Source organism: Heterodontus francisci, chromosome 12 (assembly GCF_036365525.1).
Source record: "Heterodontus francisci isolate sHetFra1 chromosome 12, sHetFra1.hap1, whole genome shotgun sequence".
Lineage (NCBI taxonomy): Eukaryota > Metazoa > Chordata > Chondrichthyes > Heterodontiformes > Heterodontidae > Heterodontus > Heterodontus francisci.
In genome coordinates, this window is record NC_090382.1 from 90,879,208 (window position 1) to 90,904,674 (window position 25,467).

General features: G+C 40.2%; 1 protein-coding gene across 9 annotated transcripts in view; it reads right to left on the reverse strand.

Annotated features, from left to right (window-relative positions):
- Positions 1 to 410: 410 nt before the first annotated feature.
- Positions 411 to 25,467, reverse strand: part of aff4 (AF4/FMR2 family, member 4) — a 150,473-nt gene continuing 125,416 nt past the window's right edge. For all 9 annotated transcript variants that reach the window (XM_068043847.1, XM_068043850.1, XM_068043852.1 and 6 more), the window contains 6 exons: positions 18,695 to 18,831; positions 18,499 to 18,570; positions 17,218 to 17,311; positions 17,076 to 17,119; positions 10,478 to 10,701; positions 411 to 4,683 (listed from right to left, as the gene is read on the reverse strand). In XM_068043847.1, coding sequence (XP_067899948.1) covers positions 4,556 to 4,683; positions 10,478 to 10,701; positions 17,076 to 17,119; positions 17,218 to 17,311; positions 18,499 to 18,570; positions 18,695 to 18,831 — 699 coding nt within the window. In that variant the 3' untranslated portion in view covers positions 411 to 4,555. The remainder of the gene's footprint in view (positions 4,684 to 10,477; positions 10,702 to 17,075; positions 17,120 to 17,217; positions 17,312 to 18,498; positions 18,571 to 18,694; positions 18,832 to 25,467) is intronic.

The following is a 25,467-nucleotide window of genomic DNA, read 5'->3' on the forward strand; positions in this document are numbered from 1 at the left end:
GAAGGAAATCTGCTGTCCTTACCTGGCCTAAATGTGACTCCAGACCCACAGAAATGTAGTTGACTCAACTATCCTCTGAAATGGCCTAGCCACTGAGTTGTCAAGGGCAATTAGGGATGGGTTACAAATGCTGGCCTTGCCAGTGATGCCCAAATCCCATGAAAGAATAAATTTACCCTGGCACCAAGGAAGTGACACGCCACTCTCAATGAGTTACAGAAATGCATGTCTGTCCCCCAACTCAGAAGAATATTTAAAATGATTAAATTAAAGAGAATGGTGAAGACATTTAAACATAGTCTCTAACCTTTTCCCCTAATCTATTCAAAAAAAATTTAAGACAACTTGATGGAAATAGACTTGAGCCATAACATGCATGGTAGCACCGATGTAATAAAAACAAAGGCTAGTCAGCATTTGAAAAGTTTATTAAAGAAAAAGCTCACTGGAAGTTCACTAAAATTAACAACTTTGCATTATACAAAGCAGACCTACTTTCCTGACAGAATAATTAAGAATCAGATTTTTTTTTTATACACAGCAAATATGTGAATCCCATTTTCCTTAAAAATATGTAACGTGTGGCTAAAATTGAAAAATACAGAGCGGAGCTGCAACAATCTAGATTTGCTAAAAACCCTTTTCCATTATGATGGAAAATATATAATATTCTTTACAGAAGCCAAAAATTCAGGTTATACAATGCTTTACTTGCCATAAACAGATTATTTTACAAATACTTCCCAATGCAAATGCATCATATCTGAGGCAATCCTGACCCTGCAGTACTCTTTGTAGAGCCAAAGTACTGTGTACTGCAAAAGATGGCACTATGTCAGAGAGCAACCTCACCCACAGCTATAAAACTTTCACTTAGAGTTAACTATTCACCTCCATTTGTATAAGTCAATGTAATCAAGTGTTATAAATCATAAGCAAACAAGCTATTTGGAACATATTTAAAATAAAATTAGAATTAAAAGTAGACCATTCCCCATAAGTCCTATAAAGATACATTTTGTAAGTTACATATCCTAAATTATATTAACTAACTGTATTTAGTAATACATTTATTTGATGGGGATAACACTCCATGAACTTATATAGTTCAAATAAAATAAAGGCAGTTATGCTGAGGACCTCCAAAACTATGCAAAATGCTAGTATTTAAGTTACTTCATTTTTTTCTTCCATTACTGGTACAAACAATCTGTTTCTGGGTGGGTTGGGAAGGAGAAGAAACATTAAACAATCAATCTATCAATCAATTTAACATCGTATGAGTCTAAAGAAACCACGTTCATTTTTAGGAACTCCTCCAAATTAAAATTGAAAAGGTTACAGGCAAATTGAGAATAATGATTTGGTGAGGTATAAACACTGATCAGAATATGCTTTAATAACATTATTACAGGAACATACAAAAGTCAGCTGCATACTCAAATGGTCATAGTTACCAATTCCCTTTCTATTTATTTTAAACGTTTGAGCATTCATATATAATGAAATGCATTTTGATAAATTCATCTGTAGTTCTAGACTGGAACAAAAATACTCTGCAGAAGCTAAGTGAGGAGGACATAGTTTCCAGTAAATTTTGCTTATCTTTGGATTCTGAAAGTGAAAATACAAATCATATGGAGGCATTTAATGCGAACAGCTGCTAAAAGGTCTGGATGACCTCGACATCTACAGTAATAAATACTATAAAATATTTTAAGGTCAGTTATTTCTATCAAATAAACATTTACAATTAGAAATGCACATTACATTTAAAAACTTTTGATACTTTATGGGCAGATATTGTATCAAACACAAACCTATTACACACCTTCAGTATTAACAACACATACACATAGCTTAAGACGATAACGGTAAAGACTGAAACCATTTTGGAATTCGGCTGACTGAATATGAGGATCTCTCTAGATACCACTGTTCAGGAAGACTCTGCTAGTTAGTGGTTCAATGGGCATTTCTTATTGTGGTTTAATACATTAGCAGTTTCTACAAAAACGACACTGGAGAATACATTACAAACAGATTACTTTGCAAGTATTAGGCTATAACAAGAGGCTCTCTCATTTTTTGATTACACTAAGTATTATTTGTTTGACTTCTCCAAAGTATGTCACCAACACACAGGCATTTTGGCAGTAACAGATCTGAGGAAAAGCATGGTTGCCGAGCTGTTCCATGCAGCTCCATTATGGAACTCTTAACAATCTGAACAGTTGCCATTTTATTTTTAAAAATATATTCCTGTCTAGCCCTGCATTAAAAAAAAATCCCTGTTCTTAACTCATGGTGTTGCAGACAGACTGATTGTTAAATCATGCACACCTTCTCACAATCAGGCTGGTCTTTCCACATCAAGCATGTTGGACATACTCCACAATAATTTAAATCTTTCTGGGAAAAGAGAAAGTAACCCCCGCCCCCCCCCCCCATGCTATTCACTCAGTCACATCCATGCACTCTCAATTCTGATGTCACTTCAAGCACATTGGTGGATTTTCAGCAGGAAATCTATTTCGCAATATATTAAAGCAGCAAGAAAACATCTTTAGAATGTACCCCCAAAATAAAAAATAAATATATAAATAAAATGGCCTGGTTTAGACTAATAACCCCTCCAAATAAATTCCTTTTGTCTTTTAAACATATATTTGTTGACTGCAGTCTAACCATTGTAAAGCTAAATCATGGCAAGTATATGATATCCTTTTTAGTTGGCAGGATAAGGATTGTTTTTAAACAAAAAACTTTCAAAATGGTAAATAATTCTAGACTGAAGTTCGTTAGATTTAAAACAAAATTACAGTAAAATAGACACTTTAGGCTGCTGTATTCTTCAGTTCACCCGGCTGCACAGCAAGTTTATTCCAAGAATGTTTGCACACCACCCCACCCTTTTGTTTTGTTTATTCTCAAATTCCCCATTTCCCACACTAGTGTAATCATTTTAAAAGATCAGAGTAGCATACATATCTGGCAGATGTGGTCACAAACTATACCAACATTCAACAACACAGCATGACTCAAGATGGAGAAGACAACTTGAATTAGCTTTTTTCAAAATTACATCATATACATATCCTTACTGTTTGATGTAGCACCTTGTTAAGCTACTGTAAATATATAATAAACCAGGAGGGAAATACAAGAGATGTATAAGGCACACCCAGTGTGTCTGACGTGGCAGATTCAAACTCCCAAAGACCACATAACAATAACATATGGAAAATGCAAACTTGGTTATACTGTTTCAGTTTTAAAGAAATGCATTTATGTTAATCAATGACATTTAAAGCAGCGGTGTAACTGATGCATAACTGTTGTTGCATTGGTAGTCTGAGTTTCCAGATCTTAGACTTAATACATAGAAACTCAATTATTTATATTTAAAGGTCCTTTCTATGCTGTGGCACATCCCCCTCTTACTTTAAAAAGAAACAAAGAGTTAGATGAGAAGCATTTCAGACAAATACAGTCTTCACTGCAAAAGATGTCAATTAACTGGTATTGTCCAGTTGTGCATATCTCAATGCCAACTCCCATCTATGTACACTGTAGGTTGGATAAGATGCTTACCCAGTGAAGCAGACCAGCAGATACTTGGAAGCAGTGTTGGTGATGCAAAGAGCTGCGATTCATTTGTCTAGCATCTCAGATAGGTTACTATAACCATATGAATGTTCTAAATCTCCTGTACAAGGGTGCATGCATTCTGTACAAATGTTACATGAAACCATTTCAAGACAATTCAGTTATCCAGTACGTAACATTCAAAAATGAATGTAGTAAAGTACACATATAAACAATGTCTTAAAATGGTCAACTGGCAATAAATCTGTTCACAATTATATCAATTGTGCTAGAAAGTCAATGCTGTTCACAAAGAACCGTGTACCACAGTTACAGCACCAGCACATTTTTCTACTTTCCCAAGTAGGTCAAAGCACCCAACTTGGAAACAAGATCCAGCCTTGAACATGCTACAGTCTCTCACAATTAATAGGAGTTTTTAATATACCCTGTGATAATTCCTGACTCAGCCCAAAAACCGAACAGTATTCAAAAGGTTGAGAAACTCTACAGTTATCCTTATAATAGTTATGAAATTCTATGGAACTATTAAATAGAACACAAAATAAAACACAAAAGTAAGCACTGGAGATTCCATGCAAGATTACTTGGTTTTCGTATCTAAGCTCTGATTGTTTGATTAGTGTAATGCAAAAGATGCTAGTCACAGTGTCTACATGATTAGAAGACTGTGATGCAAACAGAAAGAAATGATCCTTCATAATTGGGAAAAGCTTCTGAAGCTCTAAGCTATTTGTGAAGAAATGTAACTTGTGTTAAAAATTGTTATATGTACTTAAGTTACTGGGTTCAAAAATAGTTTTATCAGCATGTAACTTGTCATAATTTTTGTTCTGTAAAAGGTCAGGAGCCTATTTACAATTAGAAAAGTGGAAACAGCGACGTGAAAGAATTGAGAGTACGTAAACAACAGATTTTTCAAGTCTTCTGTCCAACTTTTCCAAGCTCATGGTAACAGGTTAGCATCCAGTCGAAGCCATTGTAAACCCTGACGAGTGTAGCGCACAAGATCAGTCATACTGCTGCTGCTGAACACCAAAGGATGCATCACTTTATCCAACTCTACAAAAAAGTCTGTAAGCAAGAAAACAATCTTTCAGTAACTTTATTCATTACTGCACCAACACAATTATTGAAACTTCCAAGTATTCATCTCAAAAACACCAATGTAATTTTAAAGAACAAATTCAAGTACATTAATTTGTTCTATAATACAAATGTACCATTTTAACTAGTTTTCGAATTGGTCCACGCGGTATTAATTATCACAAGGTAGCCATACAAATTGAAGAATTATACAACAAAAGGCAGCCCCTTGTGCCTACTCCACCATTCAATAAGATCATGGCTAATTCATCTACCTCAGCTACACCTTCCTGTACTATCCCCATATCCCTCAATTTCCTTAGAATCCAAAAAATCCCATCGATCTTGGATTTGAATATCAACAACTGAGCATTCACACCTCTCAAGAATTCCAAAGGTTTGTAACCCTTTGAGTGAAGAAATTTCTCATCTCAATCTGAAATGGCCGACCTCTTATTCTGTGACAAGTTCTAGACTCCCTAGTGAGGGGAAGTATCCTCCCAGCATCTAAACGTGTCAAGTCCCTAAACAATTTTATGTTTTCAGAAGATCACCTCATTCTTCTAAACTCTACAGAATATAGGCCTAGTCTACTCAATCTCTCCTCATAGGACAATCCCCTCATCCCAGGAATTAATCTAGTGAACCTTTGTTACACTCCTTTTAAGGCAGGTATATCCTTCTTTAGGAAAGGGGAACGTTACTCCAGGTATGGTCCTATCAAGGCACTATATAATTCCAGTAAGTCGTCTTTACTCTTATATTCCAATTGCTTTGTAATAAATGCTAACATCCTATTTGCTTTCCTAATTGTTTGCTGTGCCTGCATGTTAACTTTCTGCAATTCATGTAAAAGACATCCAGATTCCTCTGAATATTAACATTTTCCAGTATCTCACCATTTAAAAAAATTGCTCGTCTATTTTTCCTACCAAAGCAGATAACTTCAATTTTCTCCACATTATATTCCACCTGCCATGTTCTTGTCCACTCTGTCTAAATCCTTTTGAAGTCTCTGCATCCTCCAACAGCTCACTTTCCCAATTAACTGCATCAGCAAAGTTGGAGACATTTCACTCTGTTCCCTTAAGTTAGTAGATTGTAAATAGCTAAGGCCCAAGCACTGACCCTTGCAGTACCACATTAGTTAGTCAGAAACCTGAAAATGACCTATTTATTCCTACTCTGTCTTCTGTCCACTAACCTATCCTCAGTCCATGCTAATAAACCCAATAAACCATAATTCTGTCTAATAACTTCTTGTGCAGTACCTTATCGAATGTTTTTTGAAAATCCAAATCCACTACATCCACTGGTTCCCTCTTACCTACCTTACCAGTTTCAACTTCAAAAAACAAGGTTGTCAAACACTATTTCCCTTTCATAAATCAGTGTTAACTCTGTCCAATCATGCGATTTAAAAAAAAAGTGTCCTGTTACCACATCCTTAATAATGGATTCCAGCAATTTCCCAATGACTTGTCAGGCTAACTGGCCTGCAGTTCCCTGTTTTTTTCTTCCCTTTCTTGAACAAGGATGTTACATTTGCTACCTTCCAATTTACGGCAAGGGTTCTAGATCCAATGCATCACTATCTCTGCTAGCCACCTCTTTTAAAACCCTAGGGTGTAGGCCATCGGTTCCAGGGGATTTGTCAGCTTTTAGTCCCAATATTCCACAACAAATAGACAAGGCATCCACAATTACACTTCCACACCAATTAAGTTAAAATAACACAACATTTCAAAATTCAGTTTTTAACAAATTTGAATCAAGCTAAAGATGTGGACTTGGCCACTGGACAAATCTGGGACTGAAGCTTTGAGCAAGCTCAGTGCGGTGTCAGCTGCTGAGCCTACTTTAATTCTAACATTTACTTTTTTAAAAAAACCTATGAATCAATTTAGAGGAAAAACTAGTGGCACAATGTGTTTCAGATTAATGTCATATCAGAGTGTCCAACCTTTTCGTGTGAGGGGCCACATTACAAATTTTGTCCTACATAGGGGACCGGTGAGCAAATCTTGGAAGGATAAAGGCATTAGAAATTTATTTTACTATTAATCAAAACAAAAAAAATGTAATTTCTTTTTGAACAAGCTTTAGATGAGATTATTTACTATGAACACAGATTTAGTGAGATACCTAGCAAGTAGTCAGTATCTGCCCACACACTTGATGTAGTGATAGAGTATTCTAGACAGATGTCCATCTGTCAGGAGTGATCCTGATCGCATAGAGTGTCTGGCGCTCTCTTCCACCCCACACCCGCATCCCCCCTACCGCCCAATCTGTCTGGCTCTCTCTTCCCCACACCCCTCCACCCCGGTGTCGGGCTCTCTCCCCACCCCCCACCCCTCTGTGCCTGGCACGCTCTCCGCCCCATGCCCCTCCCCACCCTCGAGCCTAAAATCCACCCAACTGATTCAATATCTAGAGTCCAAAGGGAAGTGCCATTGCCATAATTGAGGTGCTACAAAGTACCAACTTGTACTTATATAGCATCTTTAATGAAATAAAATGTCGCAAGGGGCTTCACAAGAATGTTATACAAAATTTGACACTGAGTCACAAAAGGAGATATTAGGGCAGATGACCAAAACTTTGGCCAGAGGTAGGTTTCAAGCAGCATCTTAAAGGAGGAAGGAAAGACAATCTTAGAACACTCATCCTTATTTTCAAATCCCTCCATGGCTTTTAGCCCCCTCCTTAGCTCTATAATCTCCCAGTCCTACACCCTTCTGAGATATCCATGCTCCTCCAATTCTTGGTTCTTGAGTATCCCTGATTTTAACCGCTCCACCAAAAGAATTTTTCAAATTTCACCAAGTATTGTTCCAGACCAAAACGCACAGACCTATTGTAACAAGATAATCCCAATGCAAATATCAATCTATTTTTGAACAATTACTTTCCCCTCTCACCACCTGAATTCTCTTATATCCTGAAGGTATCGATTCCTGTGGGATACAGTTTAGTGAATGACACTCATTCTTTATTAACTTGGCCAACTGGACATCATTCATATCTGAGATTTAATTGTGAATGTGGCAAATTATTTACACACAAAGGAGTCATTGTTGAGTATAATACTGCATTCATATGGGCCCAGATTTGGCAGTCAGCGGTGAAGCAAGGATGCTCGCCACTGACTGTGAAAAAAGCTGCCTAAGATCTAGTGTTCTTCATGGCGTGAACGTCCCCTTTCCCAACAGCAGTCAAGGGACTGTCCTGTCGTGTAGCAGCAAAGATGCCAGAAAGCAGGTAAGCAGCCAATCACACTGAAGTAGTCACGAAAAGCAAACAAGGAAGTTAAAAGCACTTAACATCCTTCACTTTTATTTTAAATTTTAGGTAACAAAATAAATGATTGGATTAACTTAATGAACAAACTATTTTTTAAAATGTGGATTATGGTCATTGTTTATGGAAAAATTTGAAATTCCACTTTTCAGGGCCAGTAAGTCTGTTTAGTAATTATGAAGTTAGTATGCTGTTAAAAACCCCATTACACCTCATTCAACAAAGTGTAACTTTTTCCAAGGGTTTTTAACAGAAAGACTAGCAGTGTGGAAGTGGAAGTTTTCATCAAATCATGATTGTAATGGAGACTGAAGTCTGTGGAAACCTCTACAGCACACTGAGGAGTTGTTGACTCACTGACAACAAATTCGATGTCCACATTCTGCACATATGCAGACTTTTTATGTTGCTGTCAGTTTCAGTGCAGTAATGACAGTGAACGCTGATAGTTTCACTGTCATTACCACTGCAAAATCCAGTTCATGATATCTAGAAATGCACTCTTCCTGCAGACATCACTAGATCGTGATTAGGAATCAAAATCTCTTTCCTATCCAAGGACATGGAAACCAATCACTCCCTGTTGAGATCAGCTAACTCAACAAAGACTAGGGATCTGAAAAAAATCTCCAGGTTCCATTTAACTCTACCTCTCATGTCCCACCCATGGTCACTGATTTGTCCAACATCTAACCAGTGATGCTGCAGGAACTTAAAGGATTAACCTTTGCCCTGTTTTAACTGCTGGATGAATTTATGTAAGTTAAGGTCTGATAAAACTTTTGAGATACTATGTTTTACATTAAAATGATTTTTAAGTGATATTTCCGGTTATGCTCGGGAATAGTTACACTTTGTGCATAATATATGTATGTATGATTAGATCACAACTAAGTTATGGACTTTGTGTTTAGAAGCATGTTGTTAAATGTGAAATGTATATTGGTATACTGTCGGGGGGAGATGGTGTTTACTGTAACAATAGCAGAAGTAGCGTTGCTGAGACTGGATGCCCATTCTGCATTTCAACTAAGACAGACTAGTCACAATAAGGGATAGACTTGTCGGCCTCACGAAGGATGATAATGCAAATAAAGATATTCAGAGACTATTTAAGACTGGAAAATTGTTGGGGACAGAAAACATTCCCCATTGTGTGACAATGACTTGGGCCATTAAGCTGTCTGCAGAAACAATGAACAGAGGGCAGGGTCACATCAGCTATAATCTGACTGTTATAAACTAATCAAGAAGGGACGATGTACAGAAGGTGAGGTCATATCTGACCAAAGGGTTAAGGTGGACTCTAACCTAATATGGAAGGAACCCTTGGAGGGGGCCATAAATGGCAGGTGCTGGGACAACTTGGGCTGCACCGATTCAAGAAGAAACCAACCTACAGTCAATAGAACACCTCAAGAAAGAAGACGGCGCCATAACAGCTTGGAAGACAAGGACCGAGGACACCCTATATCCTGCTGCATAACTACTGCCGTTGGTTAAGTATTGCTTGTATATTCTTTCTGTACTCAATAAACACACTATTTTGATTAAGCCAGAATTTGTACCTTGTGGGTCAAAAGCTAGTCAATAGACCACCTAAACACAAAAATTTCCTCCAACAAAATATTGGGAAGACAGAAGCCATTGTCTTCAGTCCGAGCCACAAACTCCATTCCCTTGTCACAGATTCTCTCTCTCTTCCTAGTCACTTCCTGAGGCTGCACTAGGCCATTTGCAACCCTGGTGTCCCACTTAACCCCAAGATGAGCTTCTGACCACATATCTGATCCATCACCAGGCCATAACTTACATCCACATAAGTAATACCACCCCTCTCTGCCCCTGCCCTAGCTCATCTGCTGCTGAAACCTCATCCATATTTTTACTGCCTGTAGACTTGTCCATTCCAATGTTCATTGGCCAGCCTTCCATCTTCCATAAGCAGCTTGAACTCATCCAAAACTCTGGTGCTCAAAACCTAACTCACACCAAGTCCTGCTCATCCATCATACCCTTGCTCACTGACCTATTTCACACTGATTAACTCGCTGAGCCACCAGCGAGTTCCAACTAGCACATATATTGCAGTCCCCATTGAACCTGCCTTCCAGAGTGTACCTGGTTGAAAGCTGTGCCTAACCTATGCCCACAAAATTAGAAACTGTAATGTTCAGTTTTCTGTTTACAGCAAACCTTGCTGCAGAATCCAAAAAATAATTGGAATTTGCTGCAGACTAAATTGCAAGCTATTTGTTTCCACTGCAATGGTGCAAGATTTACATATTTACAACATGGAAACGCTGGGCCATTGTTTGAGGGGGCTGCTATCATATTTGTTGATGCCATGCCGATTGATCCGGTTGTTGGGAGTTCTAGATTGGGTTAATTGGGCCTGTCAAACACAGGTAACACTGATACAATGAATTCTATTAATATAACAGATATGTCATATAATAAAGATCCCTCTATAACCTACCTTTGTTTTCTTTTCCCAGCTGGTCAGCTTGGTCCCACACTTCAGTGGCATACAGGAAATTGGATGTGACTTGAACGTAACTAGCTGCCATCTGGTGGATTCTCTGTGGTATTGTGACTGAGGCAGAAGAACTGCTGGAGGAAGTATTACTTCCAGAGGAATAGCTTCCAGTGTTACCCGGAGAGAGTTTGGGAGACACTGGAGATGGTGTACCTGCAGCTTTGCTAAGAAGTGAAGAGGGAAAAAGAACTTTAAAAAGATTTACACACTTTCTGAAATGGTAGAATACAAGAACATACTTTCTGATTTAACTGCCTTAAGGAATAAATTGGTTTTGTCTCTAGTTCTCTTCTTCCTCATCCTCTTGAATATACAGGCTCATTTTGAGGGATGCTTCTACAGCTGCTCTCTGACTCCTCATCCAGTGGCATGAGAGAGCTAGAAATTGTCAGCAGCTTATTTGACAAGCAGAATCCCAACCTCAACAGATGCACACACAAGCTCAGGGCCAGCACTGATGCTTAGAAATGATTATACTTGGACTGACCAACACATGGGCTTCTTTGGCTTTTCCTGTAGCTAGGAGAGTCATTTAAGGATGTATCTATACTGACAGTGTTGCATTGTTGTTCAGCAGTTTATATTGGACAGAATTGAAAATGTGGCAGTATTATACCAGTCAGGTTCTGACCTATTTCCAGAGTCCAATGGCGAGAACCTCACTTCCATCAGGACAAAAGCAGAACACGTAACATAGGTTTGAAGCCAGAGTATAGCTTCAGTGTCGAGCACAGTTTAAAAAGGCTCAGAGCATTTTAAAACCAAGTTTTTAAAAAAATGATCGTGACATTTGAAATGGTCAAGAATGGATCACTGTTGCAACAGCAGAACCACAACTTCAATCTCTCCAGTCTCAAACTGTCAAAATAAGCAGGGCCCAGGAAGGATTTGTTTGCAGACCCAAAGAAATGTAATTTTCTTAAAACTCAGGCTGCTTATTAATTATATGGACAGAATGAAGGTGCTGCAGGATGGTGGTGAATTGAGAAATTAGTTGTTGGTGTGACATGCCTTGCTGCCCTCCTGCACACCAACAATCTGCTCAATCAAGTATTTAAAATAGTTTGCAGTGGATGGCATAACAATGAGAAATTTAAAGAGTGAAGGGAAGCATTTATTTTGTAGAAAATTAGTTAATGGCAGTGTTGGAAAAGTGAGTTTTTATATTTAATAGGGGAATATGGTAAATTGTTAGTTTTCAGGGATACAGCAAGATGGATAAAATTACACAGAATATACAGTACAAACAGGCTATTCGGTCCAACTAGTCTGTATGGGACTAGTCACATCCATTCTATCTAGCCCATCTCAGTTTTTAATCTATCTTTATATTCCTTTCTCATGTACGTGTCTAGTTTCCTTTTGAAAGCTTCAAAGCTATTTGCCTCAACCACTTCCTTTGTTAGTGAGTTCCATGTTGAACCACTGAGTAAAGAAATTTCTTCTCTTTTTATCTATTGGATTTATTAATAATTCTTTTTATTTATTTTGTACTTATGGTCCCTAGTTTTGGATTCTGCTGCAAGTGAAAACATTGTTAACACATTTATCCTGTCAAACCCATTCATAATTTTAAAGATTATCAGGTCACCTCTACATCTCTTTTCTAAAGATTAAGTCTCAACATGTTCAATCTTTTCCAATGGTTGTAATCTCTCATTCTGGTACCATCCCTGTAAATCTTTTTTACACTTTCTCCAGTGCTTCGATGTACTTTTTACAGTATGGAGACCAGAACTGTGCAAGTGCAGCCTGACCAGGTTCTATACAAGTTTAGCATAAATTCACTACTTTTGGATTTATTTCTAGGTATAGAATTCAAGTGCTTGTTTAGTATCAATTGCTTTGCTAACCTGAAATTCTGCTTTTAATGATTTGTTCATGAATATCCCTAGATCCCTTTGCTCATCTACCCCATTCAGTTTCTTCTTTTTCACCTTACATTTATCTATGTTAAAGTTAATTTGCCACTTAATTGTCCGGTCTTCAAGTTTTCTAATGTATTATGTTGCATTCTCCCTTTGTTAAGTTATACCTCCCCCAAATTTGGTATTGTCTGAAAATTTTGATACTGCGTTACTTGTTCCTAAGTCCAAATCATTAATGCAAATTATTAACAGTGGCCCTAGCACTGATCCTTGCACAGTACCACTTTCTACCTTCTGCTAATTTGAATATCTATCCTTTACCCCTACTCCGATTGTCATTAACCAATTTGCTTTCCATTTAGTGGTACCTTATTGAAGTTTTTTTGCTTGAGTTTTGTTTGATGAGGTTGATGTGGTGTATATGGACTTCCAAAAGGTGTTTGATAAATTGCCACCTAATAGGCTTGTCAGCAAAGTTGAAGCTCATAGAATAAAGGGACAGTGGTGGCAAGGATATGAAGTTGGCTGAGTGACTGGAAACAGTCGTGGTGAACGGCTGTTTTTTGGACTGGAGGAAGGTATACAGTGGCACTCCCCAAGTACAAGGCCCACTGCTTTACTTGATAGATATTAATGATCTAGACTTGGGTGTCTAGGGCACAATTTCAAAATTTGCAGATGACACAAAACTTGAAAGTATTCTGAACTGAGAGGAGGATAGTACAGGACAGACAAGCTGGTGGAATTGCTGGACACGTGATGCATGAAATTTAATGCAGAGAAATGTGAAGTGACATATTTTGATAAAAATAAGAGGCAATATAAGATAAAGACTACAATTCTAAAGGGAGTAAAGCAACAGAGAGACCTTGGACCTTGGAGGGCAGCACAGTGGCGCAGTGGTTAGCACCGCAGCCTCACAGCTCCAGCAACCCGGGCCAAAAGACTTGCAGGTTGGTAGGTAAATTGGCCATTATAAATTGCCCCTAGTATAGGTAGGTGGTAGGGAAATATAGGAACAGGTGGGGATGTGGTAGGAATATGGGATTAGTGTAGGATTAGTATAAATGGGTGGTTGATGGTCGGCACAGACTCGGTGGGCCGAAGGGCCTGTTTCAGTGCTGTATCACTAAACTAAACTACATGTGCAAACTGAAGGTGGCAGAACAGGCCTCGGAAGTGAATGAAAAAAACCATATGGGATCCTGTGCTTTATAAACAGAGGCACAGAGTACAAAAGCAGGGAAGTATGTGGAGCCTTTATAAAATGCTGATTCAGGCTCAAATGCAATCATGTGTCCAATTCTGGGCACCACACTTCAGCAAGGATGTGAAGGCTTTATACAGGGTGCAAAAAAGATTTACGAGAATGGTTCTAGGGTCTTCACGTCAGTGGCTAGATTACCCCAGCTCCTCAGAAGATTGAGAGGAGATTTGCTAGAAATGTGCAAAATCATGAGGGCGTCCACACAGAGTATAGAGTGAAACTGTTCCCACTGGAACAGTTGAGAATCAGAGCACACAGATTTAAAGTGACTGACAATAGACCCAAAAGCGACGTGCAGAATTTTTTTTTTTATGCGAGTGGTTAGGATCTGGAATGCACCGCCTGAAAAAACAGTGGGGGCAGATTCAATTGCGGCTTTCAAAAAGGAATTGTATAAGCACCTGAAGATAAAAAAAAATGTGCAGAGTTATGGGGAAAGGGTGGGTGAGTAGAACTAGCTCAATTACTCTTGCAGAAAGCCACATGGACTCTTCTGTACTGGAACCATTCTATGATTCTATGAAGGCCTTTTGAAAATCCAAGTGCATGATGTCTACTGCATTACCCTCGTCTACCCTTTCCGTTTAAAGAATTTTATCAGGTAGTTTAGCATGACAGCCTTTTGGAATCCATTCTGACTATTTTTAAATTATATTTTCTGTCTGTAGATGTTCTGTCACTTCTTTTAGTATAGTTTCCAGCACTTTTTCCTATCACTTGCATTAAACTGACTGGTCTATAATTCCCAGGTTTTGTTCTATCTCCCTTCTTGTATATAGGAGCATTAGCTGCCTGTTAGTCCTTTGGCACTATCTCCTCTTTTATATATAAACTGCTGCTTCACAAACCACTGACCACCTCCAGGCGCGTATCCATTGTCTCTCGAGATAAGGAGGCCCAAAAGAAAGAATATATAAACTAGTGCCGCCATCTCCTCCAGTATGCCTGGGCACCTACCATCTGGACCTGGGATCTTACCTTCTTTTCGTTTCACTATTTTGTCAATTATTTTATTTCTTTCTATCCCAACTGTATTAATATTCTTAAGTTCATCCTCTAGTGGTGTGAGTTTATCTTGTTCATCCATCAGTGGCCCTACTTTAATTTACCTTTTGTTATTTATGCATCTATAGAACACTATTATTTTTCATATTCCTTGATAACTTGATTTCATAATTTCTCCTTGTATTCCTTTTTTAAAAAAAACTTCTCTCTTATTCCCCTCTGTCGTCCTCCTTTTCAAATATGAAGTATTTCTTGTAATACATCTTTTTCTTTAGATTCAATTTTCTTCATTTCTTTATTCATTCATAGTGCCTCATAATTAGCTTGCTGGTTTTGGGTTTTTAGTGGAATGGATTTCTCCTGAACTCTATTGATCTTTTTAAAGAATCCCTACAGTTTTCAGTTTTTCAATATTTTCTTCTATTTTACCTTCTTGAATTCCACCTTAATTTGCTCTTTTCCAATTCCATTACCTTAGTCTTGATCTTATTTAGGCCACTCTCAATCCTAATCTTGAAACATTGTGATTGCTAATAAGATACTCTCTCATTTCTCTCTGTTCTGGTTCATTACCCATTACAGGATCCAGCAGTGGTTCTTTTCTTACTGTACTTCTTACATACTGAGTAAGGAGCCCTGTGTACACTGTAAAAACTTGATTCCCTTTCAGAAACATCAAAAGATTTAGGGCACTAAAGGCAGTCATTTGGGCTGATCGCCGGCCAACACGGACACAAACAGCCATCCAGACTAATCCCACTTCCCAGCTCCTGGTCCATAGCCCTGGAGGTTATGGCACATCAAGTGCATATCCAAGTGTTTTTAAAATGTGTTGAGGGTTTCTGCCTCTAACACCCTTTCAAGCAGTGATTTTCAGCCCCTCACCACCCTCTGTGCAAAAAATTACACAATTCCCCCCCAATCCTTCTACCAATTACTTTAAATCTATGCCCCTGGTTATTGACCTAATCGAAATAGGCCATTCCTATCCACTCTATCTAGGTCTTAATTTTATTTGCCTCAATTAAACCCCACAGCCTCCTTTTCTTCTTCTGCTACTTCTTCCTACCTGGGGATAGTTGAAATCTCCCATGATTATTATTCTATGCCTGCTACTCACCTTGTTTCTTCCTCCAATTCCTTTTTTTTTGCTATTTGGTGGTTTATAGTATGCATCTATTATGGGAACTTGACAAAAATCTTTGCTAGCTCCCATGAATGTGAAGTAGTCCAGATTGTACATTAAATAGAAGACTGCACTAGGCTAAACCTACCACAAGACTGCCAGCTTTTAGGTTGATAGATCCGTTCATATCCATTAACTCAACGCATATGAATTGTGTGTCTATTTTACTGCTGTTATGATCCTGTAGGTTTTTTTTGGGAAGAATGTGGTGTGCCTTTAAGGCTGGGAAAAGGAGTCTTACTGCTTTAAGGCAGGCTCCAGAAGCTGAGTCAAAGAATGCATTTTTGTTGCCCTGGGATACAGCCATTCGGAGACTGCAATTCAAAAGGGTGCATTCTCGTTGCATTGGATACAGCCACTCAGACTGAGCATCGAGAGATACATTTGTTACAATTTAATTTTGAACTGGCTTATAGTGCAAACAGGCTGTTCTAACAGCTGAAAGGAGAAACAGACCATTTAAACTGAAGGAAGAGAATTTAGTCTGTTTATTTATTATTCTCTCAAAGTTCTAAAAAGTCAAGCCAGAACAGAGATCTCTGATAATTTAAACTGAAGGAAGGGAAGTTAGACTTTGACGATCTTTTGTCCCTCAAAAATTCTAAAGCCAAATTGATTCATTAAAAAGTGTTCGCAAGTTGTTAATTTTAGAAATTCATCACTGGAGAAGGAAAGCAACAATTTGGATTTGCAGTTGAAAAAATGCCTTCCCCAAATTGGAAGGTGGGAACAGGGAGGCAAAATAAAACTGTAATAATAAAATGGTACATTATTAGTTTACAAATTGGTTAGTTCATGATGGTAAAAATTCCCTGAACTACCAGCAGCCTGTGGGTTAAGAATCACAAGAGGTAAATAAACAGTAATATAATTTGAAGTGTCGAAGAGCCCAAATAGCCTTATCCCTCACTTTGTGTCCAGTAGCTAGCAGAAGGTGACAGAGCTTTCTTGTCTGAACCAAGGAACTTAAAGTAGCACACTAAAGACTTACGTTTTCTTAAAAACATCATACACTTAAAAGTACATTAGCATAATTAGCTATTCAATACAATGGCCGACATTTTTTTTTGCATTCATTTTGCCTTTGGAACCATACCATTCAACACATATAACAATATTCTTTGTTTAGACCACTAAAACTTGAGGATTCAAGATCATAGCAGAAAACATTCACAATAATCAAGAGGCATACACACAGGAAAAATAAATTACCTTCCTACGCCAGGTGACTGAGCCTGCGCACTGTTATATGAATTCTAGAAAATAAAATTATTTAATATCACAGAAATGAAGTGTCTAGAATAATTGCAGCCAAATAAAATAAACTGGTTATAAAAGCTCCATAATGATTTACCTTGAGATGTTCAGTCAATGTTTTGGAGTATTTTAGTGCACTGTCTTTCTTCAGTTTAAACAACCTCATGTACAAAAGTGACTGACATCGGAAACTAGAAAATAATGATATTAATTTTAATTTCACTGTTAACCTGAGGAATTGACGATTGCATATGCTTCTTCTACTCGGATCAGTCATAGCTGAAACCTGAATATGCAATTTAAAAAAAAAAACGACCTTGGGTTATTTTAAGTACTTATGTGCTTATCTAACTTCCCCTTAACTTTAACTACGCTAGTTGCCTCAACTACTCCTTGTGGTGGTGTTTTCCACTTTCTAACTGCTCTTTGGGTAAAGAAGTTTCTCCTGAATTCCCTACTGGATTTATTGTTGACTATCCTATATTCTAGTCCCTAATTTTGGTCTCCCCCACAGGTGAAAACATCTTCTTTATGTCTACCCTATCAAACCCTTTCATAATCTTAAAGGCCTCTAATCAGGTCTCCCCTCAGTCTTCTCAGACAACCTTTCCAGTTCCAGTCTCATCCTTGTGAATCGTTTGAGTTGCAATCGAGGACATCTCATAGGAAACTTCAGGCAGCAACCCACATCCTCCTACTGTCACATTAGGTTTCAAGTCGAACATTCTCTCCCAACCCTTGTTATCAGTAATGTTTTGATCCTTTTCAGCTTCAGTGCAAATCGGAGGTAGCATTAGAATGCACAAAACTAAACAAACCATTATTAACTTCACATGATGGAAAAGTATAAAACTAAAATGGCTAGGCATATATTTTAGAAAGAATACACGTTTAGTTACTACAAACCAGCCACATAAAGCAACTTTTTTGCTACTTCCAGCATCAGGTTAATTAAATGTTCAGGAGCATTCAATAAGTTTAGGACCGTGACAAAAATCTTTGCTAGTCCCCATGAATGTGATGAAGTCCAGATTGTACATTAAATAGTGGTGCAGTGGTTAGCACCGCAGCCTCACAGCTCCAGAGACCTGGGTTCAATTCTGGGTACTGCCTGTGCGGAGTTTGCAAGTTCTCCCTGTGTCCGCGTGGGTTTTCACCGGGTGCTCCGGTTTCCTCCCACCGCCAAAGACTTGCAGGTGATAGGTAAATTGGCCATTATAAATTGTCCCTAGTGTAGGTAGGTGATAGGGAATATGGGATTACTGTAGGGTCAGTATAAATGGGTGGTTCTTGGTCGGCACAGACTCGGTGGGCCGAAGGGCCTGTTTCAGTGCTGTATCTCTAAAATTAAAAAAAGACTGTACTAGGCTAAACCTACCACAAGACTGCCAGCTTTTTATCGGCTGCTGTAGCATCAGGTGCCATATGATTCTTTAACTTCATAGTGTATCTAGTAAGAAAAAGACAAACTTTGAAACAGGAAAGTAGACTACACTTTTTATTAAAGACCACTCAGTCATATACAATTATAAGTAAAACAAAATAGTATTCTGATGTCTACAGGTTTTACTTACTTGATTAGTTCAACAGTCTCAGCATACATAGGGAAAGGAGATTTGGCTTCTTGAGAATTTCGTTCCAAAGCATTACCACACTCGATGAAAGACACAACAGCATCAAGGTAATATACCGCTTTTTCAAACCTGTCTGACTACAAGTGACAAAACAGGAAGGGGTCAGTGCGCAGATCCATGGAATAAATCAAAATAAGGATGCAAAAAACAAAAATTTCAAGATTTTATAAATAGAAGCACAGAGTACAAAAGCAAAGAGCTAATGCGAAACCTATTAAAATTAGGGAGGAAGGCAAAGCCGTGGAAACATTGGACAGGAACTTCACGAAGATGCATCAGGGATGAGAGGCTTTAGTTGGATGGAGAAACTAGAAAAAATTGAGAGTCTTTCCATTACAACGGCAAAGATAAAAAGAGATATGAAAGAAATTTCTGAAATCATTAAAGGATTTAGATAAGATGGAGCGACAAAAACATTCCCCCCCCCCACTGGAAGAGTAACTAAAGAGTACAAATTTAAGACGTACATCAAAAGGGATCACCCTATCAGAAACAGTGCTGGAAGCAGAATTTACAATAGGTTGCAAAAGGGAAGTGGATAAAGATTTGAAAATGAAGAGTTTTAAATCCCCCAAGGAAAAAAAAAAATCATAGCTGAGACTACATGGATAACTCAAAGCCAGGAAGCCCACTTCTGCCCTGTAAGACCAACAGAAAATAATACACATAAAAGGAAACAGATCAGATGCTAACTAGAATTAGAGGGGGGAGGGGGCGGGTGGGAGGAAAATAAAATACAACTGTTTCTGCCCCAAATAAATGAGTACTTAAGATGCTCGAACTGGTAACTTTGAAATTGACAGTAATGCAAATGGATAATGGCTATTTCATTTTGGCTAATACAAGTCACGATCCAGATCAAACGTGGACATTTTAAGTGGTGGGCATTGTACAATATAATCTTTAATATCACTTGTTTATAATGATCTCTAAGCTAGTTCACTTATTGCCAGATATCACCATACAACAGAATACTTCAATAATTCTACCATGAGTAAAATATGCCTTCCCGGAATGAATTTTAAACAATTAAATGACTTTGCGATAAATAGCAAATGTGGCTATTTAAAGTAATTTATAGGACTGGAGGTGGGGCTCCTGACACCAGGCCAAAAAGGCAAGGGGAGCCCTGCCTGTCTTTTCACGTCCTGCCCCCAGAGGGATCCTTCGGTCTTCTGGAATCAAAGTTTTAGGAGGCGGGATCCCCGTTCAAGAGGTCTGGGAGCTCAGCAGTGCCACTGGGAGCGGTGGCCATGGCCGGTACTGCAGAGGCCCAGTGCTGTACCCCAGAAGGGGTAGGTGAAGCCGGGTCGCCGGGGCCGGTCTGGAAAGCCGCTGCTGGTGGGGGGAGGTCATTCAATCTAGAGGAACAGTGGGGGGGGGGGGGGAAAAGGAGATGAAAAGCAGGGTAAAGTTGTCCTCCATGGGCCACAAATTACCCACAATATGAGGGACCTCCCCACCGCCCCCGCCAAGCACCTCAACCCCTTCCCAAGGCACCTTCCCATGCAATCGCAGGAGGTGTAATACCTGCCCTTTTACCTCCTCTCTCCTCACCATCCAGGGCCCCAAACACTCCTTTCAGGTGAAGCAGCGATTTACTTGTACTTCCTTCAACTTAGTAACTGTATTCACTGCTCATTTTCCAAGACGCCATCCCCGCAGAGGCTCCCCCGCTGCTGGAAAGATCCCAGCAGTGGCAGGAAACAGCCCTTAATAGGCCACTTAACGGCCTCAACTGACTTCTGAGTGGGAAGGCCATGTTGGCCTATCCCACCCCCAGAAAAATCGCAAAGTGATGGGGAGGAAATGGATGATCCTCCCTGCTGCCCAGCCTCCAACCATGCCTCGGGGTGGTGGTGCTGGGGGGGGTGGGGGGGGGGGGCAGTAAAATTCTGGCCATAGATTCAGTTTCAAGCTCAATATTACAGCCAAGCAAATTGCTTGTTTATCAGCATTCAACAGCAGCTGCTTCACTATATCCATTACAATTACAGCCAAAAAGAGCCACATTACTATCATTCCAATACAGATGGATTTTTTTTTGAAAGAGTGGTGGAAGGGTATGCTGAAAATGGAATAAGAAGTCTATCAATTATGTCTGAAATTAAGTCTACATATGAAGGGGTATTCCCTTGGATGAGTCGAGTTAATAATGTGCGCAAAATGAGAGGCTGTGACTGAATAGAATGAACCTTAGAACAGTTATAACACAGGACGACATTTGGCCCATTGAGCCTTGCCGGCTCTAAAGAGCAATTTACTGCCACCCACACTTTACCCATAAGCCTGCAATTTTTTTTCCTCCTCCATTCAGGTGCAATTCCCTTCGAAAGCCACAAATGAATCTGCCTTCAACACCCATTTCGACACTGCATTCCATATCGTGATCAATTGCTGCATAAAATGTTTCTGTTATGCCGCCTTTGGTTCTTTTGTCAATCACTTTAAATCTGTGCTCTCTGATTCTTGACCCTTCCACCAATGGGAACTGGTTCTCTCTATCTGCTCGCCTTATGATTTGAGCACCTCTCAAATCTCTTCTCAACCTTCTCTTCTCCAAGGAGAACATGTAACTGAACTGCCTCATTGCTGAATCTTTTCTGCATCCTCTCTAAAGCCTACATATCCTTGCTAAAGTACAGTGCCCAGATTTAGACACAATACTCCAGTTGAGGCCAAATCAGTGTTTTGTAAAGGTTCATAACCCAGGATCAGGTATGCCTTTTTAACCATTTTCTCAACCTTTCACCTTCAACGATTTGTGCACATATACCCCCAGGTCTCTGTTCCTGCACCCCTTTTAGAATGTTTCCGTTACAACCAGGTGAGAACGGGTCTAGGGGTCCCCTCTCAGCCTTTGCTTGGTTTAACTAACAGGGTTTAATTTTAGCAACACTGTTTTTAGCTCCCCCTCAGTGAATCCTTGTTCATTGCTCCAATTGTAAGGCAAAGAAATCTGACAGGTTTCCTTAGATTTAAACAAGAAAGGTGGAAGTTTATTAATCTTAAACTCTAAACCAATTGACAATGAATATGTGACGCAACCACACTAGTATGCATACGCGATAAACACACATGCAGACAAAGGCAGAAAAGTCAAAAAGAATAAAGAGGAAACGTTTGAGGCAATATCGTGATTATAATTACAGTCCTCTGAGTTCAATGTGGAGTCCTGCTATTTGTTGGGGCCCAGTTCATTTTTTAACTTGTTTTGATGTCGAAGTCTTTTCTCTCGAGGTTTACATGTCTTCCGTGGGTCCAGTGGCTTGGGAGAAAGCGAGAGACAGATAGCCAGGAGAGGGGCTTCCTTGTTCCAGCTTCAGTTGCAAACTGCCCTCTCAATTCAAACCGTCTTGTGCCTCATTCAAAAGCCTGTATCAGCCAGTCAGTCATGTGACCGGCTAGTTTAACCACTCCTGCCCTTGTGGATTTCAAAGGTGTTTGGGGGGGGGGGGGGGGGCGGGGTGGTGTAGGACGGTCTCTTACCTCGACGAGATGTGGATCACCATTGCCCAGCCCAATCTCTTAATTGAATGAGTGAGCAATTCTTGTCTCTCCAAGCACTGTCTTAGTATGCAAATGTTCTTCCAGCCAAATGTCTGGTGATCTTCAAACAAGTCATCTCTTCACGACAGCAACAGTTTAAAATCGATGTTCATATGATGAAATTAATATGCCTCATTCTTGGCAGATGGGGTTCTGCATGACACCTCCACACCCAGTGGAATGAAATGCGATTTTTAAAAAAGAGCATTTCATTAAAAGGGACTAGAGAGATCAAGACAGGAAAACATACACATGCATCTCTCTCATTCATTCAGAACCCTAACAATTGTTACAGCCTGTCTTTTCTTGGCAGCAGTGCTGCTTTAAACTGCCCTTTTTCCATCCCACTAAACATGTGGTTTTTGGGGAAGTTTGTTCAGTTTTCTCATTTCCATGACAGCCAAGGGTCTCTTCGTTCTTGTTGAGGTTTGCAGAGGTAGGATTAAATTTAATTAGCCCTAGGTTGGAGTTCTGCTCAGGGACAGCAGCAGTCGGCAGTTCCACTTTGAACTCTCTTTCAGTGCTTTGGTGAGTCATTTAAGGGCTTTTCACCTTAGGGGATGGTTGGTTCCCTTTTTTCCTGACTGTGGGGGAAAAATTATCGCTAATCTTCCCTTTGCCCTCTGGGACACTCCTGCTTGATGGTATTTGTCCAGATTCTGCCTCACTACCCTGCGGCACTTCGACTAGGTGAGACATCACCCTCACCATTTCTCTGCCCTCTTGAGGACTCTCTCTCTCTGCAGGTCCCTGTAAATGCCGTTAGTCACTCATAAGAGCATAAGAAATAGGAGCAGGAGTAAGCCATTCGGTCCCATCAGCCTGTCCCGCCATTCAATAAGATCACGGCTGATCTGCCTCAGACCTCAACTTCTCTTTCGTGCAAGTTCCTCATAGCCCTCAACTCCCGGATATTTCAAAAATCTATCTACCTCCTCGTGAAATACTTTGTGATCTAGCCTCCACAACTCTTTGGGGTAGAGAATTCCAGATATTCACTATCCTTTGAGGGAAGAAATTCCTTTGCATCTCAGTTTTAAATGAGTGTCCCCTCATTCTGTAACTATGTTCCCTAGTTCGAGATTCCCCCACTAGTAGAAACATCTTCTCAATATCTACCCTGTCAAGTCCCCTCAGAATCTTGTACGTTTCAATAACTCTGGTGGGGTGCTGGTTCTAGTGTCAGCATTTATGTAGGAGGATATGGATCTAACTATTCAAATATTTCAGCGTTGGCTGACCGGACAGCAGGGGTTTCCATTTGGGATTCCTCGCGGACTTCCTTTAATCTGCCCTCTTTGTCCCTTTTTCCCCTTTCTTTTCTAACCTTTTGCCAGCTTGTCCCCTTTCGTTCTCGGCAGGGGTCCCTTATAGTTCACCAGCCCTCTGCTGCAGGGTCCTCCAAACACTGGTACAGGACTTAGGGGTACAGTTTTCATTGTAAGTTGGGATTGTCCCTCAACCTGGCACTTCCTACAGTACTCCACCACATCTTTGTGGAGTTTTGGCCAGTCAAACTGCTGTCTTATGTGGACTTTCATTTTTTGTATACCTGCATGTACAGCCATGGTAGTCACGTGGGCCCTTCTTAATATTTCTCTCTGGTACCACTAACTGGTGAACTACTGTCCACTCCTTGCTCTCAGGTCTGTGAGGAGAACTTCATTTCCTCATCAGTACCTCTTTCTTTAAATAGTAGCAATCAGGGACCCCCTCTGCTTCAATTTCAGACTGGACAGCCCGTGCTAACTCTCTCAATACTGGGTCAGCTCGCTGAGCCTCAGCTAGGGAAGATTTATTTAATTCATTCTCTGGGTCTTCGAACCTTCCAAAGAAATTCTCGGACAGACAGACTTCATGGTCATCTGCCTGCAGTGCCAATTCAGTCTCCTCTGGGGGAGCTGGTTTGATCATGGCCTGATTCATTACACATTCAGGGAAACTGTAGGGTACTATCTCCTGCCACTGCCCTGTCCCTCTGATCTCCCGCGGTCTCTTTCCCACTACTGGGGAAGCCACCACCTTCGTTCCCGCCAGATCATTACCAAGGAGCAGGTCAACCCCGTCCACAGGCAAATTATGGACAATCCCTACTGTCACCGGTCCCGAAACTAGCTCGCACTCCAAGTGCACCTGGTATAAAGGTACAGGCATACACTGCCCTCCAATACCATTCACTACCTTTCTGGTGTTCACTGCACTCTCGGTGGTGGGGGGAGGGGGGGCCAGGCCGTTTCCCAGTAAAAGGACTCCAGCGGCCCGTGTCCCTGAGAATTACTATGGGCTTCCTTGCCCCACCCGTGGTGTATGGGGTTACTCTTTTTTCAGACACAAAACCCTGATAACCTTTAGGAATCCAATTAAATCTTCCTGCACTTGCAGCTGTACGCTTCCTGGATCTCACTCTTACTGCAGTTAAAGCTACAGCTTATTCTGCTGTGCTTTCCATCAAGGTCCCTTCTTCATTGAGGTGTGCCCTGATTACCCCTACAGTTTTTCTCTTTGGTTTCCAGCAATCAGCTCTTAAATGCCCTGCTTTATTACAACGGACGCACACAGGTCTCCAGGCTCACTCCTACTTACAGCACCTTCCTTTTTGGCTGGAGGAGGGCCCCATGTCTCCTGCTTTTCCTTCCCCCTCAGGACTGCTTGGGCTTCTATCACCATCCCACTCTTTGCCCGTTTAGGATTTGTGGGGGTGATTAGGAAAGGTTTCCCCCTGGGAAACTGACTTATTAATGAGAACAAACTCATTCGCCAGGACCGCTGCCAGCTGGGCTCTATGAGCCTTCTGTTCCTCTACATGTGTCTTTACGGAGAGTGGGAGAGTGTTTTAAATTCCTCTAGCAAAATTACTTGAGATTCTCATAGCTGAGCTGTACTTTAAGAGCCCTCAGCCACTGGTCAAAAGCCAGCTGCTTACTTCTCTCAAACTCCAGGTACGTTTGATCAGCTTGCTTCTTGAGGGTTCTGCACTTCTGACGATAGGCTTCCGGTACTAACTCATATGCACCGAGGACAGCAATTTTTGTCAGTTCATAATCTGATGAACTCTCAGCTGGCAACATGGAATAAACCTCATGGGCTTTTCCTACTAATTTGCTCTGTATCAGCAGAGTCCAAGTCTCAGCTGGCCACTTTAACTGCCTTGCCAGTTTTTCAAA